Below are 26,694 nucleotides of genomic sequence, written 5' to 3'. Positions count from 1 at the left end.
TTAGTTGAAATTTTGCATAGGGAGTAGAATTAGCGTTGTAACTATGCGTGCCAAATTTGCTTGAAATCGGTTCAGATTTGGATATATCTCCCATATAAAGCTTTCGCCCGATTTACACTCATATGACCACAGAGGCCAATTTTTAACTCCGATTTAGTTGAAATTTTGCACAGGGAGTAGAATTAGCATTGTAGCTATGCGTGCCAAATTTGGTTGAAATCGGTTCAGATTTAGATATAGCTCCCATATATATGTTTTTCTGATTTCGTCAAAAATGGTCAAAATACCAACATTTTCCTTGTAAAATCGCCACTGCTTAGTCGAAAAGTTGTAAAAATGACTCTAATTTTCCTATACTTCTAATGCATATATATCGAGTGATAAATCATAAATAAACTTTTGCGAAGTTTTCTTAAAATTGCTCCACATTTAAATGTTTCCCATATTTTTTTTACTAACATTGTGTTCCATCCTAGTGCATTAGCCGACTTAAATTTTGAGTCTATAGATTTTGTAGAAGTCTATCAAATTCTTCCAGATCGAGTGATATTTAAATGTATGTATTTGGGACAAACCTTTATATATAGCCCCCAACACATTTGACGGATGTGATATGGTATCGAAAATTTAGATCTACAAAGTGGTGCAGGGTATAATATAGTCGGCCCCGCCCGACTTTAGACTTTCCTTATTTTTTTACTAACATTGTGTTCCATCCTAGTGCATTAGCCGACTTAAATTTTGAGTCTATAGATTTTGTAGAAGTCTATCAAATTCTTCCAGATCGAGTGATATTTAAATGTATGTATTTGGGACAAACCTTTATATAGGATGTGATTTGGTATCGAAAATTTAGATCTACAAAGTGGTGCAGGGTATAATATAGTCGGCCCCGCCCGACTTTAGACTTTCCTTACTGGTTTTTTACTAAAATTGTGTTCCACCCTAGTGCATTAGCCAACTTAAATTTTGAGTCTATAGGTTTTGTAAAAGTCTATCAAATTCTGTCCAAATCGAGTGATATTTAAATGTATGTATTTGGGACAAACCTTTATATAGGATGTGATTTGGTATCGAAAATTTAGATCTACAAAGTGGTGCAGGGTATAATATAGGCGGCCCCGCCCGACTTTAGACTTTCCTTACTTGTTTTTATTTTAGTTTTTTGTTTAAAAATCCATTTCCAAATACACTTAAAACCAAAGACGCTAAATCCTCAAAATAAATCTTAGCCTATATTTGATGCGATTTTATCTTAAATATAAACTTTCAATATTTCAGTTAATTTAAGGACAATTTCTTTAAATCAAAAATGTGTTTCTTTACTTTAAGGAAAATTAGCCAAATAGCAAAATTTATATCCTAAATGTAATGAACAAAATTTTTTTAGCAAAGATTATAAACTTTAGTTTAATTAAAATTTAATTATTTTAAAGGAATTTGTCCTTAATATTTTGTAAATTTCGCATCCTAAAATTTAGGCTGCGTACTCTTTAATATCACGTTAATATTTTTTCAGTGTATGTAAAACTAAATGGACGTCATTAGTATTTTGTATGCCTACACATTGTAGCAAAATCTCACTTTTACTACGACAATTTTCATTCAGACGTTTTTCAAATGCCTGTTTTCTCTTTACTTTTGAATACAAATTTCAGATTATTATTATCAAAAATTATAAAACTCTTCAATATGCTTTAGGATATTAAAAAAAGTATTTGTGACATTTACTACGTTCTTTACGTTTTACACATTTTATTTTTTTTTTATTTTTTACTCAAAAAACTACTTTCTAATAATGAGAATTGTCTTCTTAACAATTTCAGTAAAACGTCGCTCGAAAAGCGCACATGCTGGACGAGCTGCTGCTACATCGAATGATAGTGAATCCGAGACAGTTGCCACACCTCGTACTACACACCCGAAGACGTTGACTTTCAATCTGAAGCAAAATAGCACCATTGAATATGATAGGCGGCAATTTTTTGAACAGCCGTTACCGAGTGTTCGTGGTGGTGGCTATGGTGGACTTGTCAACAGCAATTTTGTAACAACGGGCATGCACAACAATGTCATGTAAGAATTATGGCAATAATTTTCACACGCAGAGAGATACATGATTGTCGTGATAATGTTCGAGGATAAAAGCATATTGTTCACTACAGAAAAATATCACTTACATCGGAAGTTTCTTTTTCGCTTTGTTGACATATAACAAATCACATGATGTGTACCTTTCTTCCCTCCATCATAGGAGGTATGCTAGCATTTCGTTTGTAGCACGGTTCGTTTTGCTAAAAATTTTAGTTCCAAACATAGAAGTTTTCCACCGAAGCTAACATATGTAAAACAGTCCTTTTTGTTCGTGTAACTATTTTCAAACATGTTTTTTTCTCTGCGTGCAAATATTTTTAACTCCTTATAAATTCTATGACAAATATATGTTTTTATTTAGAATACGACCTACAGCAAGATTGTCTCCGGCAGCATCAACCGCAACGGCTTATACCAAATATACCCTGCAAACTGTCAGTTTGCCAAAACCCGAGTTTGCTGTTCCCATAAGCATTAATGTTACAACTCCCACAACTCCGGCCAGTATTTCGTACAACTCATCATCGTCAGCTTCATCTTCATCAAGGCTTAGAGATAGTTCATGGAACAGACAACATCCCCTAACTGTGGCCCAATCGACAGTTCCCCGTATGGATCCCAAAGCAGCCAAACACATGGCAAACAGTACAAGGCGCACATTTTCCGGTAGTCGCGAAATATCTGCTGATTCGGGTATCGCCAGTCTGGACATGGCATTGGATAGTTCAGGCTCAAGTCGCATGAGTTCTGGTACTCGTAAATCATCACCAAAGCGAAGCCGTAGTCGTCCACGTAATTTGCAGATGGTCATGAATGGTCGTCATCGTTTCGAAGTGAGAGATTTAGATGATTCCCTCTCAAGTGGTGACAGTTCACTGATAGAACCACTGGCTTTACCCAAATTGCCAAATGAAAGTCAAACGGTGCCATTACCGCTAAGCGGTCTGATACGCTCCAATACGGTTTTGAGCCGAGAATCGTACGAGTCAAGGAATATGGAAACTAAGCAAAAGCAAATAGGTGAGTGAAAAAAACGAGGTTGCACAAGATCACCGATTCCTCCCACAAAATATATAATAAATATGCAAAATGGTAAGAAAGGAACACCTGTATAGCAAATTTTTTTTCTATTTTTTTTTTTTGGAGAATTAGAGGGTTTCTCTTAAAAGATGCAGTGCGCATTAAATTAAATTTTTGTTGACAAATAAAACATTTAATTTTAGTAAAGAATATATATTTTACAGATTTTTAACCAACATTACTTTTATCTCGGCAAATTTTGATTTTGGTTTCAGATTACACAGAAGTACTATAGATTTTTCGGAAAAGCATATTTTTTGAAACTACGCTTTGATGTTTTAGATGCAACTAACTCGACATCGTAGAAATCCGTCAATTTTTAAGACGTAAGAATTATTTCTGTTGGTAACTTAAAAGATACAGTGTGCATTTAAAGGTTAATGCTGTTGTTCAATGATTTTGAGGAAAAACGCTGTTAACCCGTTATGTGCCACGGTAAACCTGTTTTGATGAACCTATACTGCATAACCTAATTGACTCAGAATTAGTATAAAATAGTTAGTTTACTAAAGTTTTTTGGCAACATGTCTATTATCCACTTCCTTGGTGGAGAGTATACAAGCATCGACCTGACCGAACTCTGGACCATTTTGATTTGTTTATTTATTTCTTTAGCTAGAAAAAATATGCGGTTTTCATGCGATTAATTATGAAAACAATTATTTTTATCGTATACCATTGTTTTCTATTGTGTTTCTCGTATTAAATATTGAGAAATATTTTACTGGCTGGAGAAAGTGCAAAATAATTTTCTACCGAACAAAAACTTTTTCTTAAGAGATGTAATTCTGTGCCTTTCATTGATTTATTTTTTTTTTTATTGATGTATTCTTTTTTTATTATTTTAGTTAAACTATCTGCAGAATCATGTAATGCCAGTCAGTCAACATCAAGGCAAGCTTCTGAGGAGGACAGTGAATCTGTTGATGAAGAAAAGCTACATTTGGATAGATCCACAACAGAAAAGACGCAAAAGGTAAGACTGATTTGAATATATACTCAAACAAATAATATACAAAACAAGTATATACGGCCGTAAGTTCGACCAGGCCGAATCTTATGTACCCTTCACCATGGATTGCGTAGAAACTTCTACTAATGACGGTCATCCGCAATTAAATTACTTGGCTTGCGGCCGATGGCAAGCCATCTTAAAACTTCTTAACATCATCTTCTAAATTTTAAGTTAGTCCATGCGGGATATAGACAAAAGAAAGGTCGATTAAATACGTATATATTCAGTTCTTAACCGGTATATATAGGGAAGAAATAATTACGAACCGATATGCATTTTTGTGCGGTAATTATAGAGCCAGAATTGAAATCTGGGGCTCGCTTTATATGGGGGCTATAATTATAAATTACAATTATAAACACGATTCTACCCAAAATGGCAGATTTTTTGCTGTTTGGTAAATTGGTAAAATTCTTGTTGTTATGGAAGCTTTTGCAAAACGTGCCTCTCCAACTATGAAATGCTTCATAAATTTTCAATAGAAATAACTTTTTGACAAAAGTTTCTACCGAAATAAAATTCTGATAAAATTTTCTATAGAAATAAAATTGTAGACAAAATTTTCTGTAGAAATAAATTTTTGACAAAATTTTATTATAATTTTTAGAAATTATATTTGACTACAACCATGAAATGCTTCATAAATTTTCTATAGAAATAACATTTTGACAAAAGTTTCTACAGAAATTGTAGACAAAATTTTCTGTAGAAATAAATTTTTGACAGAATTTTATTATAATTTTTAGAAATTATATTTTGACAAAATTACCTAAAGCCATATAACGTTGACATAATTTTCTATAGAAATATAAAATTTTCACAAAATTTTCTATGGCAATAAAATTTTGGTAGAATATTTTTGGCTCTTACATGCTCCGCAAGCCAAATCTCTATTTTTGGGGATCGGCTATATACAACTATAGACCGATATGGACCAATTTTGGCATGGTTGTTAGCGGCCATATACTAGCGCAATGTACCAAATTTCACCACGTACCAAATTTCAACCGAATTGGATGAATTTGGCTAATCCATGAGGCTCCGGAGGTCAAATCTGGGGATCGGTTTATATGAGGCCTATATATAATTATGAATAGATGTGGACCAATTTTTCAACGGTTATTAGAGACTATATACCAACACCATGTTACAAATTTCAGCCGGATCGGATGAAATTTGCTTCTCTTAGAGACTCCGCAAGCCAAACTGGGAATCGGTTTATATGGGGGCTATATATAATTATGAATCAATGTGGATCCATTTTTGCATGGTTGTTAGAGACTACATACCAACACCATGTTCCATCCGTCTGTCTGTTGAAATCACACTAACTTCCAAACGGAACAAGCTATAGCTTGAAACTTGGCACAAGTATTTATTATTGATGTAGGTCGGATAGATTTGCAATACTATCAATATCGGACTACTTTTACCTATAGCCCCCATATAAACTGACGCTAAGATTTGGCTTGTAGACCCTCTTGGAGGTATATAGTCTTGGTGTTGGTATATAGTCCCTAACAACCATGCAAAAATTGGTCCAAATCGGTCCATAATTATATATAGCCCCCATATAAACCGATCCCCCGATTTGGCTTGCGGAGCCTCTAAGAGAAGAAAATTTCATCCGATCCGGCTGAAATTTGGTACATGGTGTTAGTATTTGGTCTCTAACAATCATGCAAACTTTGGTTGGCATCGGTCCATTATTATATATAGCCTTCATATAAACCGATCATCCAATCCGGTTGAAATTTGGTACGTGGTGAAATTTGGTACATTGCGCTAGTATATGGCCGCTAACAACCTTGCCAAAATTGGTCCATATCGGTCTATAGTTATATATAGCCGATCCCCAAAAATAATCTACAAAATTTTATTTTGTATAGAAAATTTTATTTTGTATAGAAAATTTTGTCAAAATTTTATTATTATAGAAAATTTTGTCAAGATTTTTTTCTATAGAAAATTTTGTCAAAATTTTATTGCTATAGAAAATTTTGTCAAAATTTTATTAGTGTAGAAAATGTTGTCAAAATTTTATTACTATAGAAAATTTTGACAAGATTTTACTTCTATAGAAAATTTTGTCCAAATTTTAGTACTATAGAAAATTTTATTGCTATAGAAAATTTTGTCAAAATTGTATTACTATAGAAAATTTTGTCAAGATTTTAGTTCTATAGAAAATTTTGTCAAAATTTTATTACTATAGAAAATTTTGTCAAAATTTTATTAGTATAGAAAATTTTGTCAAGATTTTATTTCTACAGAAAATTTTGTCAAAATTTTTTTACTATAGAAAATTTTGTCAAAATTTTATTACTATAGAAAATTTTGTCAAAATTTTATTACTATAGAAAATTTTGTCCAAATTGTAATACTATAGAAAATTTTGTCAAAATTTTATTACTATAGAAAATGTTGTCAAGATTTTATTTCTATAGAAAATTTTATCAAATTTTATTGCTATAGAAAATTTTGTCAGAATTTTATTGCTATATAAATTTTGTCAAAATTTTATTTCTATAGAAACTTTTGTCAAAATTTTATTTCTATAGAAAATTTTGTCAAACTGAATTATTTACGTAATTAATCGGCCTTTTTTGTTTTATATATACCCCGTATGGACTAACTTACAATTGAGAACACGGTGTTAAGAAGTTTTAAGATACCTTGTCATCGGCAAGTGTTACCGCAACCCAAGTAATTCGATTGTGGATGACAGTCTTTAGTACAAGTTTCTATGCAATCCGTGGTGAAGGGTACATAAGATTCGGCCTGGCCGAACTTACGGCCGTATATACTTCTTTTTATTTTTTTTTTTCTAAGCGTTTTGGTTACTGAACCCAAACTATTTCACATAATTTGGACCACTTAATGAAATGTCTTTATTTCCCCTTTTTTCTTAGGAACCCCAATTTAGGGATATCAATACATGTTCTAGTAAAACTTCGTCACCCGGAAGCTCAGTTTTATCGTCATGGTGCAATGCCGGAGAGTCTCTAGCGGCAAATGATTTTAGCACTTTAAGTTTAGATAGCAGTGAGGATAGCAATAAGCAGGACAATAAACTGGCCGAGGATAAGAAAGTATCGGAGAGGAAGCTATCGTTTGAAATAAATGATGATGACTTAGTCACATTAAATTCAGATGTCCAAATGAGCACATTGTGTAAGTATTCTCATCGATCAAAGAAAAACTCCAATTATTGACTATATATCATTTTTTGAAGCTTCTCTAACTGAACCTGTTACGCTCAACGATGAAATCGAAACATTACCAAAAGAATCAACAAATCTTGCCATACTCGATGAGATCGATAATAGGCTGGAACGTCCAAAATCAATTTGCAATGCATTGAACGAAACTAAATTCGCTGAAATGGCTTTGGAGGGTAGCACATTTCTATTGGATGACGAAACTTCGCCTACTGACAGTTTAGTTAGTAGCAGTGAGTCTGAGGGAGCGGCCTGCAAACAAAAGAAACATAAAATTAATGAAGAATTGCAGGAGAAGGACATCGATGAAATTTCGCCAGAATTAGATTTGGCTAGTCCTCTATCGCCTGGCACGCCCACTCACTGCTCTCGCTCTTTGTCCCTGTCTGATTGTGGTAATTTAATTGATGACGAGATAGCCGATCAGCCGGCCCTGCTTTTCAATCAAGAATCACAAGATGGCGGGGCAGAGAGTGGAGCATCGCGTAGAGATAGAACGGATACGCCCACACTCATGGAGAGCTTGAGTTCCTTGCGTAACTCCATACACAGCCAAACGAATAGATCACGCAGTGCTCTATATCAGGCCATGGAACTCAGCTTGCGTACCCCTCTGTCATTGCGCAAAGCAGTGATGGAAAGGGCTGAATCCTTAGATACGTTGTCACCCTGTGAATCTATTTGTTCTGATGATCTAATGATGGATTTCGATATGGCAAGTAGTATGGATTCTATTGATAGGTAATTGCTAGACCATCATAATATAAACTGAAAGAGTAAAATTAAAATTATGCGATTTTGACACTTTCAGATCGGTTTCCATCAAAAGTCGCAGTGGTTCTGATTTAAATAAAATCGACGATGGCGAATTATTTTCCGAATTGGATCGCAAAGGCAGTGATGTTATGAAGGAATTAAATTCCCTACTACGAAGTCATTCGAAGAAGAGTACTGATCGAGATATAACGTAAGTACACAATTCATTTAACTAAATAATTAAATAAATATGAACATCAAGTTGGTATTTTGTATTTTTTTTAAAATCTTTTAATATTTCACAAAAATATTAAAAATTATATTAAACACCCACCATAGTTCTAGTAGTTTTGACTGCCTTCTTTTAACCCTTTGACGACATTTCGTATTTCCGTTGTAAAATCTACATTTATCAACATATTTTCAAAAAACAAAATAGATTCTATCGACACAGAACACATATAGGTATGAAGATGTAGTTTTAAATTGGAGTACTTGTGCGTGTGTGGAAACGTAATAAACATGAAAAATTTGGAACATTTTTCACTAAATATTTTTTTTTTTATATTTCAAGTGTTGGTTGTCTGAGTTGACTGTATTTTTAGTATAATGTGTATCAACTCCTCCTTTTACGACAACCGTTTAAATTGGACTAATTCGGTTAAATTGTGTTTCTAAAAAGGTAGCTACACTAACGTGACATATGTGTCCCATTCATCGTCTAGGGTAAGAAAAATGGTCGACCAACACAATGTGGGGAATGTATGGATACTCATTACTCTTATTTCCCCAAAAAAAAAACTTAAACTCATCTTTTTTTATACACTGTTAGAAAAACATGTTTTTCATATGTTCCGATATAAACAAAATATGCTTCGGGCACAATTTTTAAACACAATATATTTAAGTGCAAATATCTAATGTTCCTAAACTAACACTAAATGTTTGGGACACATATATTAATATGTTAGAATATATTATGTTTGGGGCATGAATGTTTCATAAAAATATGTGTGAATGTAAACATATATAGATTTACAAGAGCACTATATGTTACTCTTTTTAGAGTTGGGTTAGTAAAATGAAAAAAGAAGGAAACAGTGAAAAATTAAACAGTAAAATGTATAAAAACAAACATCGATCACACAAATTAATAGTTTCAATTAATTTTTTAATTGAATCAATTAATTTTTTAATTGACTGTCAATTAATTTTTTAATTGATATTATCATTTCTGTGATTGAAGACATTTCAATTAAAAAATTAATTTGATCAATTTATTTTGTGATTGAATCAGATTTTTTTTGTGTGTGAGAGGAGTTGACGGACAACTTCAAATATAAAAGCGAGCATTTAGTTCGAGTTTCGCAGCCAAAACAATTGAAAAAGTTTATTTTCTTTAAAATAAATTATTAAAGAAAAGTAAAAGGCAAATTAAGGTCACTTAAGAGCAATAATGCCAACTTAATACCGGCCTTAAAGGTAAAAATTAAATTAAGTACAAAACGCAATAAGTTATAAATGCATTTAAAATGGTGTTAAATGCTAGTAAAAAACTGTTCACGCCTAAATAAATTTATGTGTATATTATAATATTATTTATGTATGTTTATACTCGACTCCACGTTCTTCTTTCGTTAGGGTTTTTGAATCCCTTCCAAAATTTCAAACTTTTATACCAAAAACAGTTTTTTGTTACAAAATTGTTATTTTTGCAATAAAAAAATAATATTTTATCCAAAACAGTTCGTTTATATCAAGCACTGTTCTTTTATGACTGTTAATCTTTAATAACCCACATTTCGAAGTTTCATTATAAAAATTTAATATAGTATAAATATAAATGTGTAAATTAAAGAAAAAAAAACAAGTATGAACGGCCGTAAGTTCGGCCAGGCCGAAGCTGTACCCTCCACCATGGATTGCGTAGAAACTTCTTCTAAACACTGCCATCCACAATCGAATTACTTAAGTTGAGGTAACGCTTGCCGAAGGTATCTTAAAACCTCCTAACACTGTCTTCTAAATTGTATGTAAGTCCATACGTGGTTATATTAAATCAAAAAAGATCGATCAAATACGTATATAATTCAGTTTGACAAAATTTTCTATAGACATAAAAAAATTTTAACAAAATTTTCTATAGAAATAAAATTTTCACAAAATTTTCTACAGAAAGAAAATTTTGACAAAATTTTCTACAGAAATAAAATTTTAACAAACCTTTCTCTAGAAATAAAATTTTAACAAAATTTTCTATAGAAATAAAATTTTGACTAAATTTTCTATAGAAATAAAATTTTGACAAGATTTTCTATAGAAACAAAATTTTAACAAAAATTTTCTATAAAAATAAAATTTTGACAACATTTTCTATAGAAGTTAAATTTGGAAAAAAAATCTATAGAAATAAAATTTGGAAAAAATTTTCTATAGAAATAAAATTTTGACTAAATTTTCTATAGAAATAAAATTTTGACAAAATTTTCTATAGAAATAAAATGTTGACTAACTTTTCTATAGAAATAAAATTTTAACAAAAATTTTCTATAGAAATAAAATTTTAACAAAATTTTCTATAGAAATAAAATTTTGCTAGATTATTTTTGGCTCGAGTGGCAACCATGATTATGAACCGTTATCATATGCTGACACCACGTACCAAATTTCAACCGGATCGGATGAAATTTGCTTCTTTGCATGGTCATTAGAGAACATATATCAACACCATGTACCAAATTTCAGCCGGATCGGATGAAATTTGCTTCTCTTAGAGGCTCGCAAGCCAAATCGGGGGATCGGTTTATATGGAGGCTATATGTAATTATGGACCAATATGGACCAATTTCTGCATGGTTGTTAGAGACCATATACTAACACCATGTACCAAATTTCAGCCGGATAGGATGAAATTTGCTTCTCTTAGAGCAATCGCAAGCCAAATTTGGGGGTCCGTTTATATGGGGGCTATATGTAATTATGGACCGATATGGACCAATTTTTGCATGGTTGTTAGAGACCATATACTAACACCAGGTACCATATTTCAGCCGGATCGGATGAAATTTGCTTCTCTTAGAGCAATCGCAAGCCAAATTTGGGGGTCCGTTTATATGGGAGCTATACGTAAAAGTGGACCGATATGGACCAATTTTTGCATGGTAGTTAGAGACCATATACTAACACCATGTACCAAATTTCAGCCGGATTGGATGAAATTTGCTTCTCTTAGAGGGTCTGCAAGCCAAATTTGGGGGTCCGTTTATATGGGGGCTATACGTAAAAGTGGACCGATATGGCCCAGTTGCAATACCATCCGACCTACATCAATAACAACTACTTGTGCCAAGTTTCAAGTCGATAGCTTGTTTCGTTCCGAAGTTAGCGTGATTTCAACAAACGGACGGACGGACGGACGGACATGCTCAGATCGACTCAGAATTCCACCACGACCCAGAATATATATACTTTATGGGGTCTTAGAGCAATATTTCGATGTGTTGCAAACGGAATGACAAAGTTAATATACCCCCATCCTATGGTGGAGGGTATAAAACAATTGATGTTCGGTCGGAGCAGGGATTGAACCCACGACCCTTTGTATGCAAGGTAGACATGCTAACCACAGCTCCACGTGGCCAACAAATGTATGTTTCTGTTAAATAATGTTATGTTTGCATACGAGCCCATGCACTGCAAACTATGCTATATAAATGTAACTTATAACGATAATTGTCTACCGGTGATTATAACATCTACTTAGCACAGTGGATAGTGTGTTGGCTTACAAAATGTATGGTCCTCGGTTCGATTCTCCGTGCAGGCGAAAGGTAAAGGTTGCTAAGTCGCGCATTTTGTATGCTGGTTGTATTTAACAAATACTAACAAAGCTCACGAGGTATTTGGTAGTGAATTATACAAAGTATTTAAAAACAAGTAAGAAAAGTCTAAAGTCGGACGGGGCCGACTATATTATACCCTGCACCACTTTGTAGATCTAAATTTTCGATATCATATCACATCCGTCAAACGTGTTGGGGGCTATATAAAGGTTTGTCCCAAATACATACATTTAAATATCACTAGATCTGGACAGAATTTGATAGACTTCTACAAAATCTATAGACTCAAAATTAAAGTCGGCCAATGCACTAGGGTGGAACACAATGTTAGTAAAATATATGGGAAACATTTAAATTTGAAGCAATTTTAAGGAAACTTCGCAAAATATTTTTTATGATTATCGCTCGATATATATGTGTTTGATGATAAGGAAAATTACAGTCCTTTTTACAAGTTTTCGACTAAGCAGAGGCGATTTTAAAAGGGAAAATGTTGGTATTTTGACCATTTTTGTCGAAATCAGAAAAACATATATATGGGAGCTATATCTAAATCTGAACCGATTTCAACCAATTTGGGCACGCATAGCTACAATTCTACTCCCTGTGCAAAATTTCAACTAAAACGGAGTAAAAAATTGGCATCTGTGGTCATATGAGTGTAAATCGGGCGAAAGCTATATATGGGAGCTATATATAAATCTGAACCGATTTCAATCACATTTGGCATGCATAGCTACAATGCTAAATCTACTCCCTGTGCAAAATTTCAACCAAATTGGGCCAAAACTCTGGCTATTAAAACCATATTAGTCCATATCGGGCCAAAGATATATATGGGAGCTATATCTAAATCTGAACCGATTTCTATCAATTCACACTTGACTGTACGACTAAGTGTTATGTTTGTACAAAATTTCAAGCAAATCGGTATAAAACTCTGGCTGCTGGGTCCATATTAGTGCATATCGGGCGAAAAATATATATGGGAGCTATATCTAAATCTGAACCGATTTCTTCCAAAATCAATAGGGTTCTATTCTGACCCAAATTAGGAACATGTACCAAAGTTGAAGGTGATTGGACTTAAATTGCGTCCTATACGGACGGACAGACGGACATGATTATATCGACTCAGGGACCCACCCTGAGCATTATTGCCAAAGACACCATGTGTCTATCTCGTCTCCCTCTGGGTGTTACAAACATATGCACTAACTTATAATACCCTATTCCACAGTGTGGCGCAGTGTATAAAAAAAACCAAACTATATTATTACCTTGAAGACGAATTCCCCATGAAAATACTCGTAGAAGGAAATATTTTTTTTACATTCTGACAAGACTTTACTTAGTAAATACGTGTATTTTGAATAAAATTTCGATCGATTTTATTTTTATAGAAAATGTTGTCAAAATTTTATTATTATAGAAAATTTATTAAAATAAAAAAATTTTAATCCTAGAGAACATTTTGTCAAAATGTTATTTCTATAGAATATTTTGTAAAATTGGTATTCCTAAATTTTGTCAAAATTTTATTTCTATATAAAAATGTTATTCCTATCGAAAATTTTGTCAAAACTTTACTTATAGAGAAAATTTGTCAAAAATTTATTTTCGAGAAAATTTTGGCAATTTGTCAAAATTTTATTCCTATAGAAAATTTGTCAAAATTTTATTCCTTTAAAAAATTTTGCTTAAATTGTATTTTGTCAGAATTTTATTCCTATAGAAAATTTTGTCAAAATTTAATTCCAAGAAATATATTTGTAAAAATTTTATTCCTATCGAAAATTTTGTAAAGACTTTATTCCTATCGAAAATGTTGTCAAAATTTTATTCATGTAGAAAATGTTGTCAACATTTTATTCCCACAGAAAAATTTGTCAAAATTTAATTCCTATAGAAACTGTGTCAAAATTTATTTTCTATAGAAAATTTTGTCAAAATTTTAATCTCATAGAAAATTTTTAGAAATTATATTCCTATACAAAATTTTGTCAAAATTGGATTCCTATAGAAAATTTTATCAAAATTGTTTTTTGATACAAAATTTTGTAAAAATTTTATTCCTAGAGAAAATGTTGTCAAAATTTTGTTATTACTACAGAAAATTTAGTCTTCGAGAACATTTTGTCAAAACTTTATTCCTAGTAAAAATGTCAAAATTTAATTCCTAGAGAAATTTTTGTCAAGATGTATTCCAGGAGAAAATTTTGTCAAAATTTTATTCCTAGAGAATATTTTGTCAAAATTTTATTCCTAGAGAAAAATTGTGAAATACCTCTTAACTGGAGAGGAATATTTTGCAAAATCTACCAAAACATCAAGAATTCTATTAAGCTATGTACCAAACATTAAAAAATCTACCATTTTTGGTATGTTCACAATTTATTGTGAATACATAAAAGACACTACATATCATTAATTTTTTTCATTTTATATAACCACCATAGGGACAAGTTAAAACTATTCATTTCAATCAATAGCCATCCACTGTACACTCAAATAAGAGTTTACTTGGTTTCAAAGATTTTGATTCCAAGCCAAAAAAGACATTTTTAAAGGACATTTTTAAGGACAATTAAATTAAAATTACGATACAGATCTCATTTGTCTTCTTTTGTGAAATATTAATAAAGCTGTTCACGTATTCGAAAAAAAACTTACCAAAGATGCAATAACCTCAAAATAACTCATAACCTATATTTGAAGTTTTGTTATCTTAAATCTAAAGATTCAATTTATCAGCGAATTTAAAGACGATTTCTTTAAATCAAAAAAAAAAATTATCTTTACTTTAATACTACGTTCGCACTAGGCATGAAATCTCTCTATTTAGAACTCAAATCTCTTTACAAATCTCAGGTGTTCGGAGTAACGAGATTTCGTAGATTTGGGGCTTTAACAGCTGTTTGTAAATATATCAATACAAACACAAACCCGTATGTGTACACGCACACATACATTCATCTACAAGAGAAATTGAGGCAGGGTTGCAAAAAGCGCATTTTTAGTACTAAAACCACAGTTGTACAAGGCAGTATAGAGTATTTTGAAAGAGATTTTGTTAAAATCCTCCGCGAGCCAACTGATATTTGCCTATCGCAAATCTACTGAGATCTAGGAGGATTTTGTCCAAAATCCTCTTTTACGAGGATTTCGTGTCTAGTGCGAACGTAGTATAAAGAACGTTTTAATTTAAATTCAATGATATACGACTTCAACGGAGAGACACAAATTTCCATGGTTTGTGCCCAAAATTTAATGAATTATAAATTTTCTTTTTATTAAAATGACATTATTAAAAGGAAGTTGTCGTTAGTATTGCGTAAATTGCATAGCCTAAAATTAAGTTTGCGTAATCTTTCATATTAGGTAAAATTTTTTTCAATGAACAGAATTTAGGGAACATTATCAATCGATTAGAACTAGCGTCTATTCAAGTTTGCTCTCGAAACGACAGCATGCATACTGGAAGGGCAGGTCTACTGAGACTGCTTTGTACGAACAAGTCAGTTTTATCGAAAGCTCACTATCTGTCAATGAATACACAATCGTGGCGTTTCTAGACATCGAGGGGGCATTCTCTAGGACAAACAAACATGCAAAGGTATGTGAACAGAGGCACTCCCCAAGGAGGAGTTCTATCACCTCTTCTTTGGAATGTTGCTATAAACAACCTTCTGGTTTCCCTAGAAAAATAAAGGATAAAAGTGGTGGCATACGCAGACAATGTGGCCCTAGCAGTCAGGGGAAAATTCCCATCCACAATCAGAGATGTTCTACAAAGAGCCCTCCGGATAACTGAGAAATGGGCGAAAGAGAATGGTCTTGGAGTAAATACTGCCAAGACAGAATTAGTCATGTACTGCAAAGATCGCATTAGACCTATAATGCTATATGGTGTTGTAGTCTGGTGGCCGGCACTTCACCAGCCGACAAGTTTAGACAAAGTTCAGCGTATGACGTGCTTGTGTATCTCAGGTGCATTCAGTAAGACAGGAACAGATTCCCTTAATGTCATGCTGCATCTATTGCCTTTAGACATTTTGGCCAAACAGTCAGCTGCAACAAAGGCTGTGCGGTTGCGCGAGCTATCGCTGTCGTCGGAACAAATGTACGGCCACAGTTCGGTCATCAAAATAATGACAGATGTGCCTAACGTAGTGGATTACACTCTGGCGAAACCACTTTTCGAGAAAAAGTTTGAAACTGTAATCACTGTAGTGTTTTTCAGGCTGAAATATTAGCAATAAAAGAGGTGGCGAATTGGCTGAGAAGTAATGTTCCAAAAATTGTTGGCATTAATATATACTCAGACAGTCGACCTGCAATAAAATCCTTGGTCTCTGTGTTCCTTTACTCGAAAACGGCCATCGACTGTCGCAAATCTCTCTACGGCCCCATTTAAACTTGAACCGCACACTAGATATGCTAGTGTTCTCAAGACGTCAGATATCACTTTTAATATCTGCTATAACGGGTCGCTGCCTGATAGGCGAATTTGCAAAAACTATTGGTGCGAAGTATAATGACTACCCGCTTGTTCAAGTAACTAGTTATTGACTATTAAATTCACCTATCACCAATAAGTACCACTAGTTACTCCCAAATCTACTCGACATGTATTTAACTGGTGAATTTAACATGGGGATGTCATTGGAGGGAGCCAATTGGATATCCTTAGCACTACGTTTAGCACAAGAAATAAGTAGTAACTGTGGGATACATATATAAATACCTTCATTTCAGTATTGTAATAATTATACCACAAATCGATTAAACTATAATTTGATTATTTTAATTTATTTATTAACATGAATTATATTAAATTAAAATTAAATATATTTCACAAATATATTTAAAGGTAAAATTAAAAAATACAAAACATAAAACTTAATTTAAATACATAATAGAAAGGTGTCTTTACGGGAACGCACCGCATAGCATGTACATCTGAATGATAGTGGTACCTGAAAATAAAGAATATAATTAACAAAATAATGCAAAATGTATACCATATTATTAGTGTACTTACTAAAAAAACTTCCGCAATATATCCAAACACGTTTTATTAAATTGTTTTCTAATGCTCTGCAAAAAACGTCTTGCTACGAAACCAACAGAAAACTAACTAAATTATGAGTTTCTGAAAATTCTAAAGTATTGAGATGAGCTTTGTTGTTTTTTTTTTTTGTTCTTCAAAATAACGGATAATTATCTCAGAGAGCTGTAAAAATTGTCCAGCAAATAAGAGAGTTCTCCCGCGTCGATTTTACAGGCAACCAGTTATCTGTGTTATAATTATTCGACTATTCCAAGGATTACTTATCTCCTCTTAAATAACCAGTCAACCTTGTAGTTGTTTATATAAATAGCGAAAATGCGACAATGGCTTCTTGCCGAACAAGCGGGTATTGTATGAGCTGTCATGATGCGGAGGAAAAGGAATCAATTAAACACATCTTGTGTGAGTGTCCTGCATTTGGTGTAAGGCGTAGGCAAATTTTAGGGGCATATAGCTTTAGATTACTGGCGGACCTGGAAAACGTTAACATAAGCGTCTGTTAATGTTTTTGGAACAATCTGGTTGGTTCAACAAAAGAAAATAATAGTGAAGGTTCAGTGGTTAAAACTAGAAGTGCCCATATGTAATAGGTACTTTTAGTTTAATGTGGTATCACAATGGACTGAATAGTCTAAGTGAGCCCGAAACCTAATCGGGCTGCCACTTTAACCTAACCGAATTTCGTGTGACTACAACAGACATATAGTCGAAAATCGATATTTAGATGTGCCACAAACGAAATGACAAACTTTTTATACCCCCAATAACTATCCTACACGAATATGGAACATTATTGCCGCAAATATGTTGTTTGTCACATTTTGATTAACAAAACTAATTCAGACTCATATTCGTTTTCATAAAAACAAATTATTGTGAAAGTAGCTTTTATTAAAAAAAAAAAAGAAATTTGAAACCTGCTTCACAAGACCGTCAAAATACCATGGAAATTTGTTAATAAAATATGGCCCCGACAATCTAAGAGTGTCATTATACTTTGACCTGTTTCTCACAAGACATTTTTCCCCACAGTTACATCCCACACAACGGTGAGTTTTAATGTCTTCCGCGAAAATATTTTTGAGCTTAAACTAAGCTGCTGTAATCAATTATATGAGCAAAATAAAAAAGAAATGATAAATTAAATTGCAAACAATAAGACAAAAAACGTGAAATGGAATACGTTGTTGTTTGTGGCCAATCACGTAAAACTCTAACCTTTTACCTGAAAATGTTTCTTTTCAATAAAAGCCAACGTGTGAAGGCAATCACCACAAAACAGATGACTATGTATTTGCGGATAACAGAGTGAACAGAACCACCGAAAAATGAAGCCGCGCCGTCGATTTTGGCCGCCGCAAAGTATTTTTTGCCACTCGACGTCGCCGCCGAATATGTTGACTCATCTCGACTCAAATTTAGCCCCCAGTTAATCGAAAATATCGATTTAAATCAGAATGAGTTAATAATTGTTGATTTTTTTGCAAAATTTTGAACCTTTCACCCAGAATTAATCATTATGAAGCTGCTATAATAATTATGCAAAAATTAGAAAATTTTAATGCAATATGAATTTGATTGTAAGATTTGTTGTACAACTAATGTCAATACTATTCGAATAACTTCAAATTTGTATCGATTTGTAGCCATTTTTACATTTGTATTAAATGTATGAACTATAAAAATGTATGTAAAAATACACATTCAAAGAAATTGGTCACAGCATTTTTCTGCTACACCAACTATAGATTATAAATAGTGTATATTGAATAATTTTGTAACAACACTTGAAAAACTAATTAATAAATAATAAAATAATATAATAAAAAGTCAACAAATAAATAAAGATGACTTCATTAATTTTGAAGATTTTTTCGAAAATCCAGGTTGACCTTAGTCCAACAAATTCTTATCCGTAAGGATATTTTGTAGTGTACATATTTTTTAGACAAAAATGTAGGAATAATTAAACGAGAAAGTCAAAAGGAAAAACAAGTATATACGGCCGTAAGTTCGGCCAGGCCGAAGCTTATGTACCCTCCATCATGGATTGCGTAGAAACTTCTTCTAAACACTGTCATCCACAATCGAATTACTTAAGTTGCGGTAACGCTTGCCGATGGCAAGGTATCTTAAAACCTCCTAACACCATCTTCTAAATTGTATGTAAGTTCATACGTGGTATATATTAAATCAAAAAAGATCGATCCAATAAGTATATAATTCAGTTTGACAAAGTAGACATAAAATTTTGACAAAATTTTCTACAGAAATAAAATTTTAACAACATTTACTATAGAAATAAAATTTTCACAAAATTTTCTATAGAAATTAAAATTTTGACAAAATTTTCTATAGAAAGAAAATTTTGACAAAAATTTCTACAGAAATAAAATTTTAACAAAATTTTCTATAGAAATAAACTTTTGACAAAATATTCTATAGAAATACAATCTTGGTAGATTATTTTTGGCTCGAGTGGCAACCATGATTATGAACCGAATAAAATTTGAACAAAATTTTCTCTAGAAATAAAATTTTGACAAAATTTTCTATAGAAATAAAATTTTGACAAAATTTTCTATATAAATAAAATTTTGACAAAATTTTCTATATAAATAAAATTTTGGTAGATTATTTTTGTGGCAACCATGATTATGAACCGATATGGACCAATTTTTGTGTGATTGGACCAATTTTTGTATGGTTGTTAGGGACCATATACTAACACCACGTTCCTAATTTGAACCGGATCGGATGAATTTTGCTCCTCCAAGAGGCTCCGGAGGTCAAATCTGGAGAACGTTTTATATGGGGGCTATATATAATTATGGACCGATATGGACCAATTCTGGCACGGTTGTTAAAGATCATATAATAACACCATGTTCAAAATTACAACCGGATTGGATGAAATTTGCTTCTCTTGGAGACTTCGCAAGCCAAATCTGGGGATCGGCTTATATGGGGGCTATATATAATTATGAACCGATGTGGACCAATTTTTGCATGGTTATTAGAGACCATATAACAATATCATGTACCAAATTTCAGGCGGATCGGATGAAATTTGCTTCTCTTTGAGGCTCCGCAACCCAAATCTGGGGATCGGTTTATATGGGCGCTATATATAATTATGGACCGATGCGAACCAATTTTTGCACGGTTGTTAGAGACCATATACCAACACCATATACCAAATTTCAGCCGGATCGGATGAAATATGCTTAGAGGCTCCACTAGCCAAATCTGGGGATCGGTTTATATGGGGGCTATATATAATTAAGGACCGATATGGACCAATTTTTGCGTGGTTGTTAGAGACCATATACCAACACCATGTACCAAATTTCAGCCGGATCGGATGAAATTTGCTTCTCTTCTAGGCTCCGCAAGCCAAATCTGGGGATCGGTTTATATGGGGACTATATATAATTATGGACCGATGTGAACCAATTTTTGCATGGTTGTTAGAGACCATATACCAACACCATATACCAAATTTCAGCCGGATCGGATGAAATATGCTTCTGTTAGAGGCTCCACAAGCCAAATCTGGGGATCGGTTTATATGGGGGCTATATATAATTATGGACCGATGTGGACCAATTTTTGCATGGTTGTTAGAGACCATATACCAACACCATATACCAAATTTCAGCCGGATCGGATGAAATATGCTTCTTTTAGAGGCTCCACAAGCCAAATCTGAGGGTCCCTTTATATGGGGGCTATACGTAAAAGTGGACCGATATGGCCCATTTTCAATACCATCCGACCTACATCGATGACAACTACTTGTGCCAAGTTTCAAGTCGATAGCTTGTTTCGTTCGGAAGTTAGCGTGATTTGAACAGACGGACGGACGGACGGACGGACATGCTTAGATCGACTCAAAATTTCACCACGACCCACAATATATATACTTTATGGGGTCTTAGAGCAATATTTCGATGTGTTACAAACGGAATGACAAAGTTAATATACCCCCATCCTATGATGGAGGGTATAATAATTTTTAGGAGTTGAATCCGCGATCGAGGCATAGCGACATATGGGCAATAAGATTGTCATATCTAGTCTCTGTTGAATTTGTTTTTAAAGTCCTCAACAAAGAAAACACTTCGTTCAGTGTAGTAGTTTTCTTAAAGATGGACACTAAATTCGAAGTTACCCGCTAAAATCAAAAACGCATCAGTAAAAGTGGAATAAAATTATATAGTTTTGTTTATTTATTTACTATTTGGGGTTGAGATCCTTTTACGAGCTTTGATTAATTGTCAAATTTATTTTCTCAATGTTTTTCTCAAATCGAATTACTTGGGTTCTGGTAATACGAAACGATGTCAAGGTATCTTAAACAATCTTAACATCGTCTTCTAAATTGTAAGTTAGTCCACATGAGCCATATACAATTATGAACTGACAAGGACCAATTTTGGTGTGATTGGGGGTCGGTTTATCTGGGGGCTATATAACTATAGACCGATATGGAACAATTTTGGCATAAACCGATCCCCAGATTTGACATCCGGGGCTTCTTGGTGAGGCAAATTTCGACCAAATCGGATGAAATTTACTCCTCCAAGAGGCTCCGGAGGTCAAATCTGGGGATCGGTGTATGTGGGGGCTATATATAATTATGGACCGATATGGACCAATTTTTGCATGGTTGTTAGAGGTCACATATAAACACTAGCTACCGAATTTCAACCGGATCGGATGAAATTTGCCCCACCAAGAGGCCCCGGATGTCAAATCTGGGGATCGGTTTAGGTGGGGCTATATAATTATGAACCGACTTGGACCAATTTTTGTGCAGATGTTAGAGGCCATATATAAACACCACTTTTCGACAAAAAGTTTGAAACTCTAATTCCTAACAGTGAGGCGTGGTGCACACAGGCCCCGGGGAATAAACGATATATAGATTTCTACACTGATGGCTACAAATTGGATGGACAAGTGGGTTTCGGAGTATATTCTAAAGATCTGGAACTTCGAATAGCGAAAAGATTACCTAATCACTGTAGTGTTTTTCAGGCTGAAATATTAGTAATAAGAGAGGTGGCGAATTGGATGAGAAGTAATGTTCCAAGAAATGTTGGCATTAATATATACTCAGACAGTCAACCTGCAATAAAATCCTTGGACTCTGTGTTCCTTAACTCGAAAAGAGCCATCGACTGCCGCAAATCTCTCTACGAGATGGCTGCTCAAAACAATATTCACCTAATATGGGTGCCTGGCCATAAGAACATACCGGGGAACTGCGAAGCGGATAAGTTAGCAAGGCTAGGAACTACCTTACATATTCCAGGGGAACTAGAATCTGTTGGTATGCCTTTGGCTACCTGCAAGCTCATACTGCGTGAGAAGGCTGTTATGATAGCAAATGTTCGATGGAAGAATTGCAAGGGTTGTAACGACATCAAGCAAATATAGCCCCATTTAAACTTAAACCACACACTATATATGCTAGTCTTCTCAAGACGTCAGATATCACTTTTAATATCGGGTATAACGGGTCGTTGCCTGATGGGCGATTTTGCAAAACTGTTGGTGCAAAGTATAATGACACTATTGTATGAGCTGTCATAACGCGGAGGAAAAGGAATCAATTGAACACATCTTGTGTGAGTGTCCTGCATTTTGTGTAAGGCGTAGGCAAATTTTAGGGGCATATAGCTTTAGATTACTGGCGGACCTGGAAAACGTTAACTTAAGCAGTCTGTTCATGTTTTTGGAACGATCTGGATGGTTCAACAAAAGAAAATAATAGAGAAGGTTCAGCGGTTAAAACTAGAAATGCCCATATATAATAGGTACTTTTAGTTAAATGTGGTATAACAATGGACTTAATAGTCTAAGTGAGCCTGAAACTTAATCGGGCTGCCACTTTAACCTAACCTAACCTATCGCCAAAAATAAATTTAAAATTTTGTCGAAATTTTATTTCAAAAGAAAATTTGATTTCTATTGAAAAATTTTCAAAATGTTATTTCTATAGAAAATTTTTCAAAATTTTACTTCTATCGAAAAATTTTCAAAATTTTATTTCTAAAGAAAATATTTCAAAATTTTATTTCTATGAAAATTTGGTCAAAATTGTATTTCTATAGAAAATTGTATCAAAATATTATTTCTATAGAAAATTCTGTGAAAATTTTATTTCTATAGAAAATGTTGCCAAAATTTGATTTCTATAGAAAACTTTGTCAAAATTTTATTTCTATAGAAAATTTTGTCAAACTGAATTATATACGTATTTAATCGGCCTTTTTTTGTTCAATATATACCCCGTATGGACTAACTTACAATTTAGAAGACGGTGTTAAGAAGTTTTAATATACCTTGCCATCGGCAAGTGCTACCGCAACCCAAGTAATTTGATTGCAGATGACAGTCTGTACACAATCCATGGTGGAGGGTACATAAAATCCGGCCTGGCCGAACTTACGGTTGTATATACTTGTTTCTTTTTTCTTTGCGTGTATGCTTTCCCTAAAACGGAAAATTACTTCAACCTGTATACCCTACTTGTTCGTATCATGTCCAAAACCAGTATTCAAATTTGCTAATAGTCGGCAATACTTGAGTTCAGTATCATTTCATTGCCAGTGAATTAGCAAATTTAGAAAGGTGTGTGGTACACGTTTGTGCTAGTTGCATCACCAATGAAAATTGGAAACTTTCTAGTATCCTTTCACTTATGTTGTCTCTCATATTGAAAAACATATAAGGTAAATATATTTCCAATAACAGTAATATGACTACCGTTCAAACATTCCCTTTCTTCTTATAACCTCCGTTGTGGGCCTAAGTTTGCCATTTGATCAACAAAAACAAAGCCAATAGCAGTTAATTTTGGTATAGGGAAACTATTCCGTTATTGCAATTAATTAAAGGTTGATTTAGATATAGTGGCACGCTCACTTAGACTATTCATTGTGATATCATAGTGTGAACTTCAATTCCTACTTCGAGCGAACACCAAAAAGTTTTTCAGCGGTGTATTATCCCACCTCAATAATGTGTAATGCGGTTTTCTCGTCGGCTGAGGTAAACTCAGTCGCCTCCAGAGTCTCCGTAAGGACCCACTAAACCTTCCGGAATAATAACACAATTGTTTACCTCTTTCGAATTCAATATTAATTAATTCGGTTTTATTGATTAAAACTATTTTACAATCTACTTGTGTGATATTTGACAACGTCTCTAATATGATTGGAGTCTTATGGGAGCCGGCATTCGGGATGGCGTAGAAATGGTAACTGGTGTCTTCGTGAGATGAATAAGTAATTCGATTCGTAGATAACCGTAAGTACTTCGATTCTTTGGTTGCTTGATGATCGAGATTTGATGAGAGATTCGGTTCGTGAATGAGTGCGTCGCTTTCTTGATGGTCGGTTGTCGTTGATTATTTGGCTTGTTGATTAGCGGAGATGTATGAGGACGTCGTTTCGTAGAGCTTCGGTAATTGATGAGGTATTCGGTTCGTAGACAATCGGTAGTGGTTCGTCTATGCTGCGTAGTTGATGATTCGTTGACAATCGGAGGCTATTGAATTCGTTGAGACGTGGACGTTTGGTCGTTGCTGAGTAGTTCGGCTCGTTGGCGATTGGGAAGTTCGGCATTCGTCGATTTATAGTTGATCGGGAACTTGCTTGTTTGTCGATTTGTAACTGATCGGGAACTGCTGATGAGATTTTCCGCTTTCAGACGGTTGCTAGTGTTGCTGCAGTTGATTGTTTTATATACGGTGTGACAGTCGGAATCAACTTCGGGTCGGTAATCGGTAAAGGTCGGTTTAGTAATGTTGTCAACTGCCATGCAAACTACTACAACGGCTACTAGCTAATCTAGGAGCGAACAGTAGGCCCGAAGGTCTCTGTGGTGGAACAGTAGGCCCGAAGGTCTCTGTGGGAAAACAGTACGCCCGAAGGTCTCTGTGGGGGAACAGTACGCCCGAAGGTCTCTGTGGTGGAACAGTAGACCCGAAGGTCTCTGTGGTGGAACAGTAGGCCTGAAGGTTTCTGTGTGGGAACAGTAGGCCCGAAGGTCTCTGTGTAATATTTGTTTCGCGTCTGGGAATAAGTTCCTCAAACGACGCAAAGAAAATTTCACCGAACTTCGAGCGAAACGATGTGCCATGAGCCACTCGTAGTACGATCTGCATCTAGCTGTACACAGTAGATGCAAGTGTTTGTCCGAAGTCTCAGTCAGTCGCCTATCCGAGTCTGCTTTTGGTTGGCAAAACGTCCGCCATATAAGTAATGACTGCAATGAAGCAACTGAGAATTACCGCTCCTTGCATCAGGTATTTAAAATAATTTTTGTCTCCAAAAATCATTCATATGCAGCAAAAGACAAGCACTAAGCTGTTCATAGTAATACATAGTGGTGGTTTGGTATGAGTGTGTGTTGGTCGGTTTACTGTTTGATAAAGTAGTTTGGATCGATAATGTACGGCAAAATAACTAAATTAATTTTGTCACGTTACAAAGGCTGGTGACATTTCTGAGTGTTTCAAAACGTTTCTAAGTGGTTTCACTGCAATGCGGAACGCCATTCGGACTCGGCTATAAAAAGGAGGTCCCTTATCATTCAGCTTAACATGGAATCGGGCAGCACTCAGTGATAAGACAGAAGTTCACCAATGTGGTATCACAATGGACTGAATAGTCTAAGTGAGCCTGATACATCGGGCTGCCACCTAACCTAACCTACAACCAATGAAAATTTTCATTAACAGAACGAATTTTGTTCGTTATAGCTCTATGAAAACTTTTGTACTTTATAGGAACAAATTTCCCAACACCAAAGGATGGTGATGGGGCTATAATAAGTTTGCCGAACCGCTTGTAGCACATCGAAATATCGGTTTCCGACAATATAAAGTATATATTCTTGATCAGTATATATTCTTGATCAGGTTCTAAAACTATGTAACTATGTCTGTCTGGCTGTCTATTGTAATCACGATACAGCCTTCAATAATAAAGCAATTTTTTGCATAAACTCATTTTTTGTCTTCAAGCAGGTTAGGTTTGAAGGTGAGATATATCGGACATAGCCCCCATATAAACCGATCCAGAGATTTGGTTTTGGAGCCTCTTGGAGGAGCAAATTTCATCCGAGTGAGTTGAAATTTGGTACATTGTGCTAGTATATGGCCGTTAACAACCATGACTAACTAGGTCCTTATCGGTCTATAGTTATATATAGCCCTCAGATAAATCGATCCCCAATCACACAAAAATTGGTCCGAAAGCAAATTTCATCCGAGTGAGTTGAAATTTGGTACATTGTGCTAGTATATGGCCGTTAACAACCATGACTAACTAGGTCCATATCGGTCTATAGTTATATATAGCCCTCAGATAAATCGATCCCCAATCACACAAAAATTGGTCCATTTCAAGTGCATAATTCTATAAAGCCCCCATATAAGCGACCCCCGTATTTCAATTCTGACTCTCTACGTACCGTGCAAAAAGTCCATGTCGATTCGTAATTATTTGTAGACTTAACTATACATAACCTTTTTGACTAATATATACCACGTATGGACTAACGCACAATTTAGAAAACGATGTTGAGAAGTTTTAA

The 26,694-nt window shown here is 34.2% G+C and overlaps 1 protein-coding gene and 1 long non-coding RNA gene across 8 annotated transcripts in view; one reads left to right on the top strand and one right to left on the bottom strand.

Annotated features, from left to right (window-relative positions):
* Positions 1–26,694, top strand: part of LOC142236666 (uncharacterized) — a 325,873-nt gene that overhangs the window by 200,640 nt on the left and 98,539 nt on the right. For all 7 annotated transcript variants that reach the window (XM_075307904.1, XM_075307903.1, XM_075307902.1 and 4 more), the window contains 6 exons: positions 1,827–2,076; positions 2,456–3,114; positions 4,023–4,150; positions 7,102–7,363; positions 7,425–8,151; positions 8,222–8,377. In XM_075307904.1, the coding sequence (XP_075164019.1) occupies positions 1,827–2,076; positions 2,456–3,114; positions 4,023–4,150; positions 7,102–7,363; positions 7,425–8,151; positions 8,222–8,377 (2,182 nt within the window). The remainder of the gene's footprint in view (positions 1–1,826; positions 2,077–2,455; positions 3,115–4,022; positions 4,151–7,101; positions 7,364–7,424; positions 8,152–8,221; positions 8,378–26,694) is intronic.
* Positions 16,800–17,186, bottom strand: LOC142236667 (uncharacterized). The gene is made up of 2 exons (XR_012722145.1): positions 17,053–17,186; positions 16,800–16,987 (listed from the first exon to the last, which is right to left on the bottom strand). It is a non-coding gene; the product is annotated as an uncharacterized LOC142236667 (long non-coding RNA).

This window comes from Haematobia irritans, chromosome 4, assembly GCF_050003625.1.
Source record: "Haematobia irritans isolate KBUSLIRL chromosome 4, ASM5000362v1, whole genome shotgun sequence".
Lineage (NCBI taxonomy): Eukaryota > Metazoa > Arthropoda > Insecta > Diptera > Muscidae > Haematobia > Haematobia irritans.
Note: the sequence above shows the minus strand (reverse complement) of the source record. Positions and strands in the feature narration are given on the sequence as shown.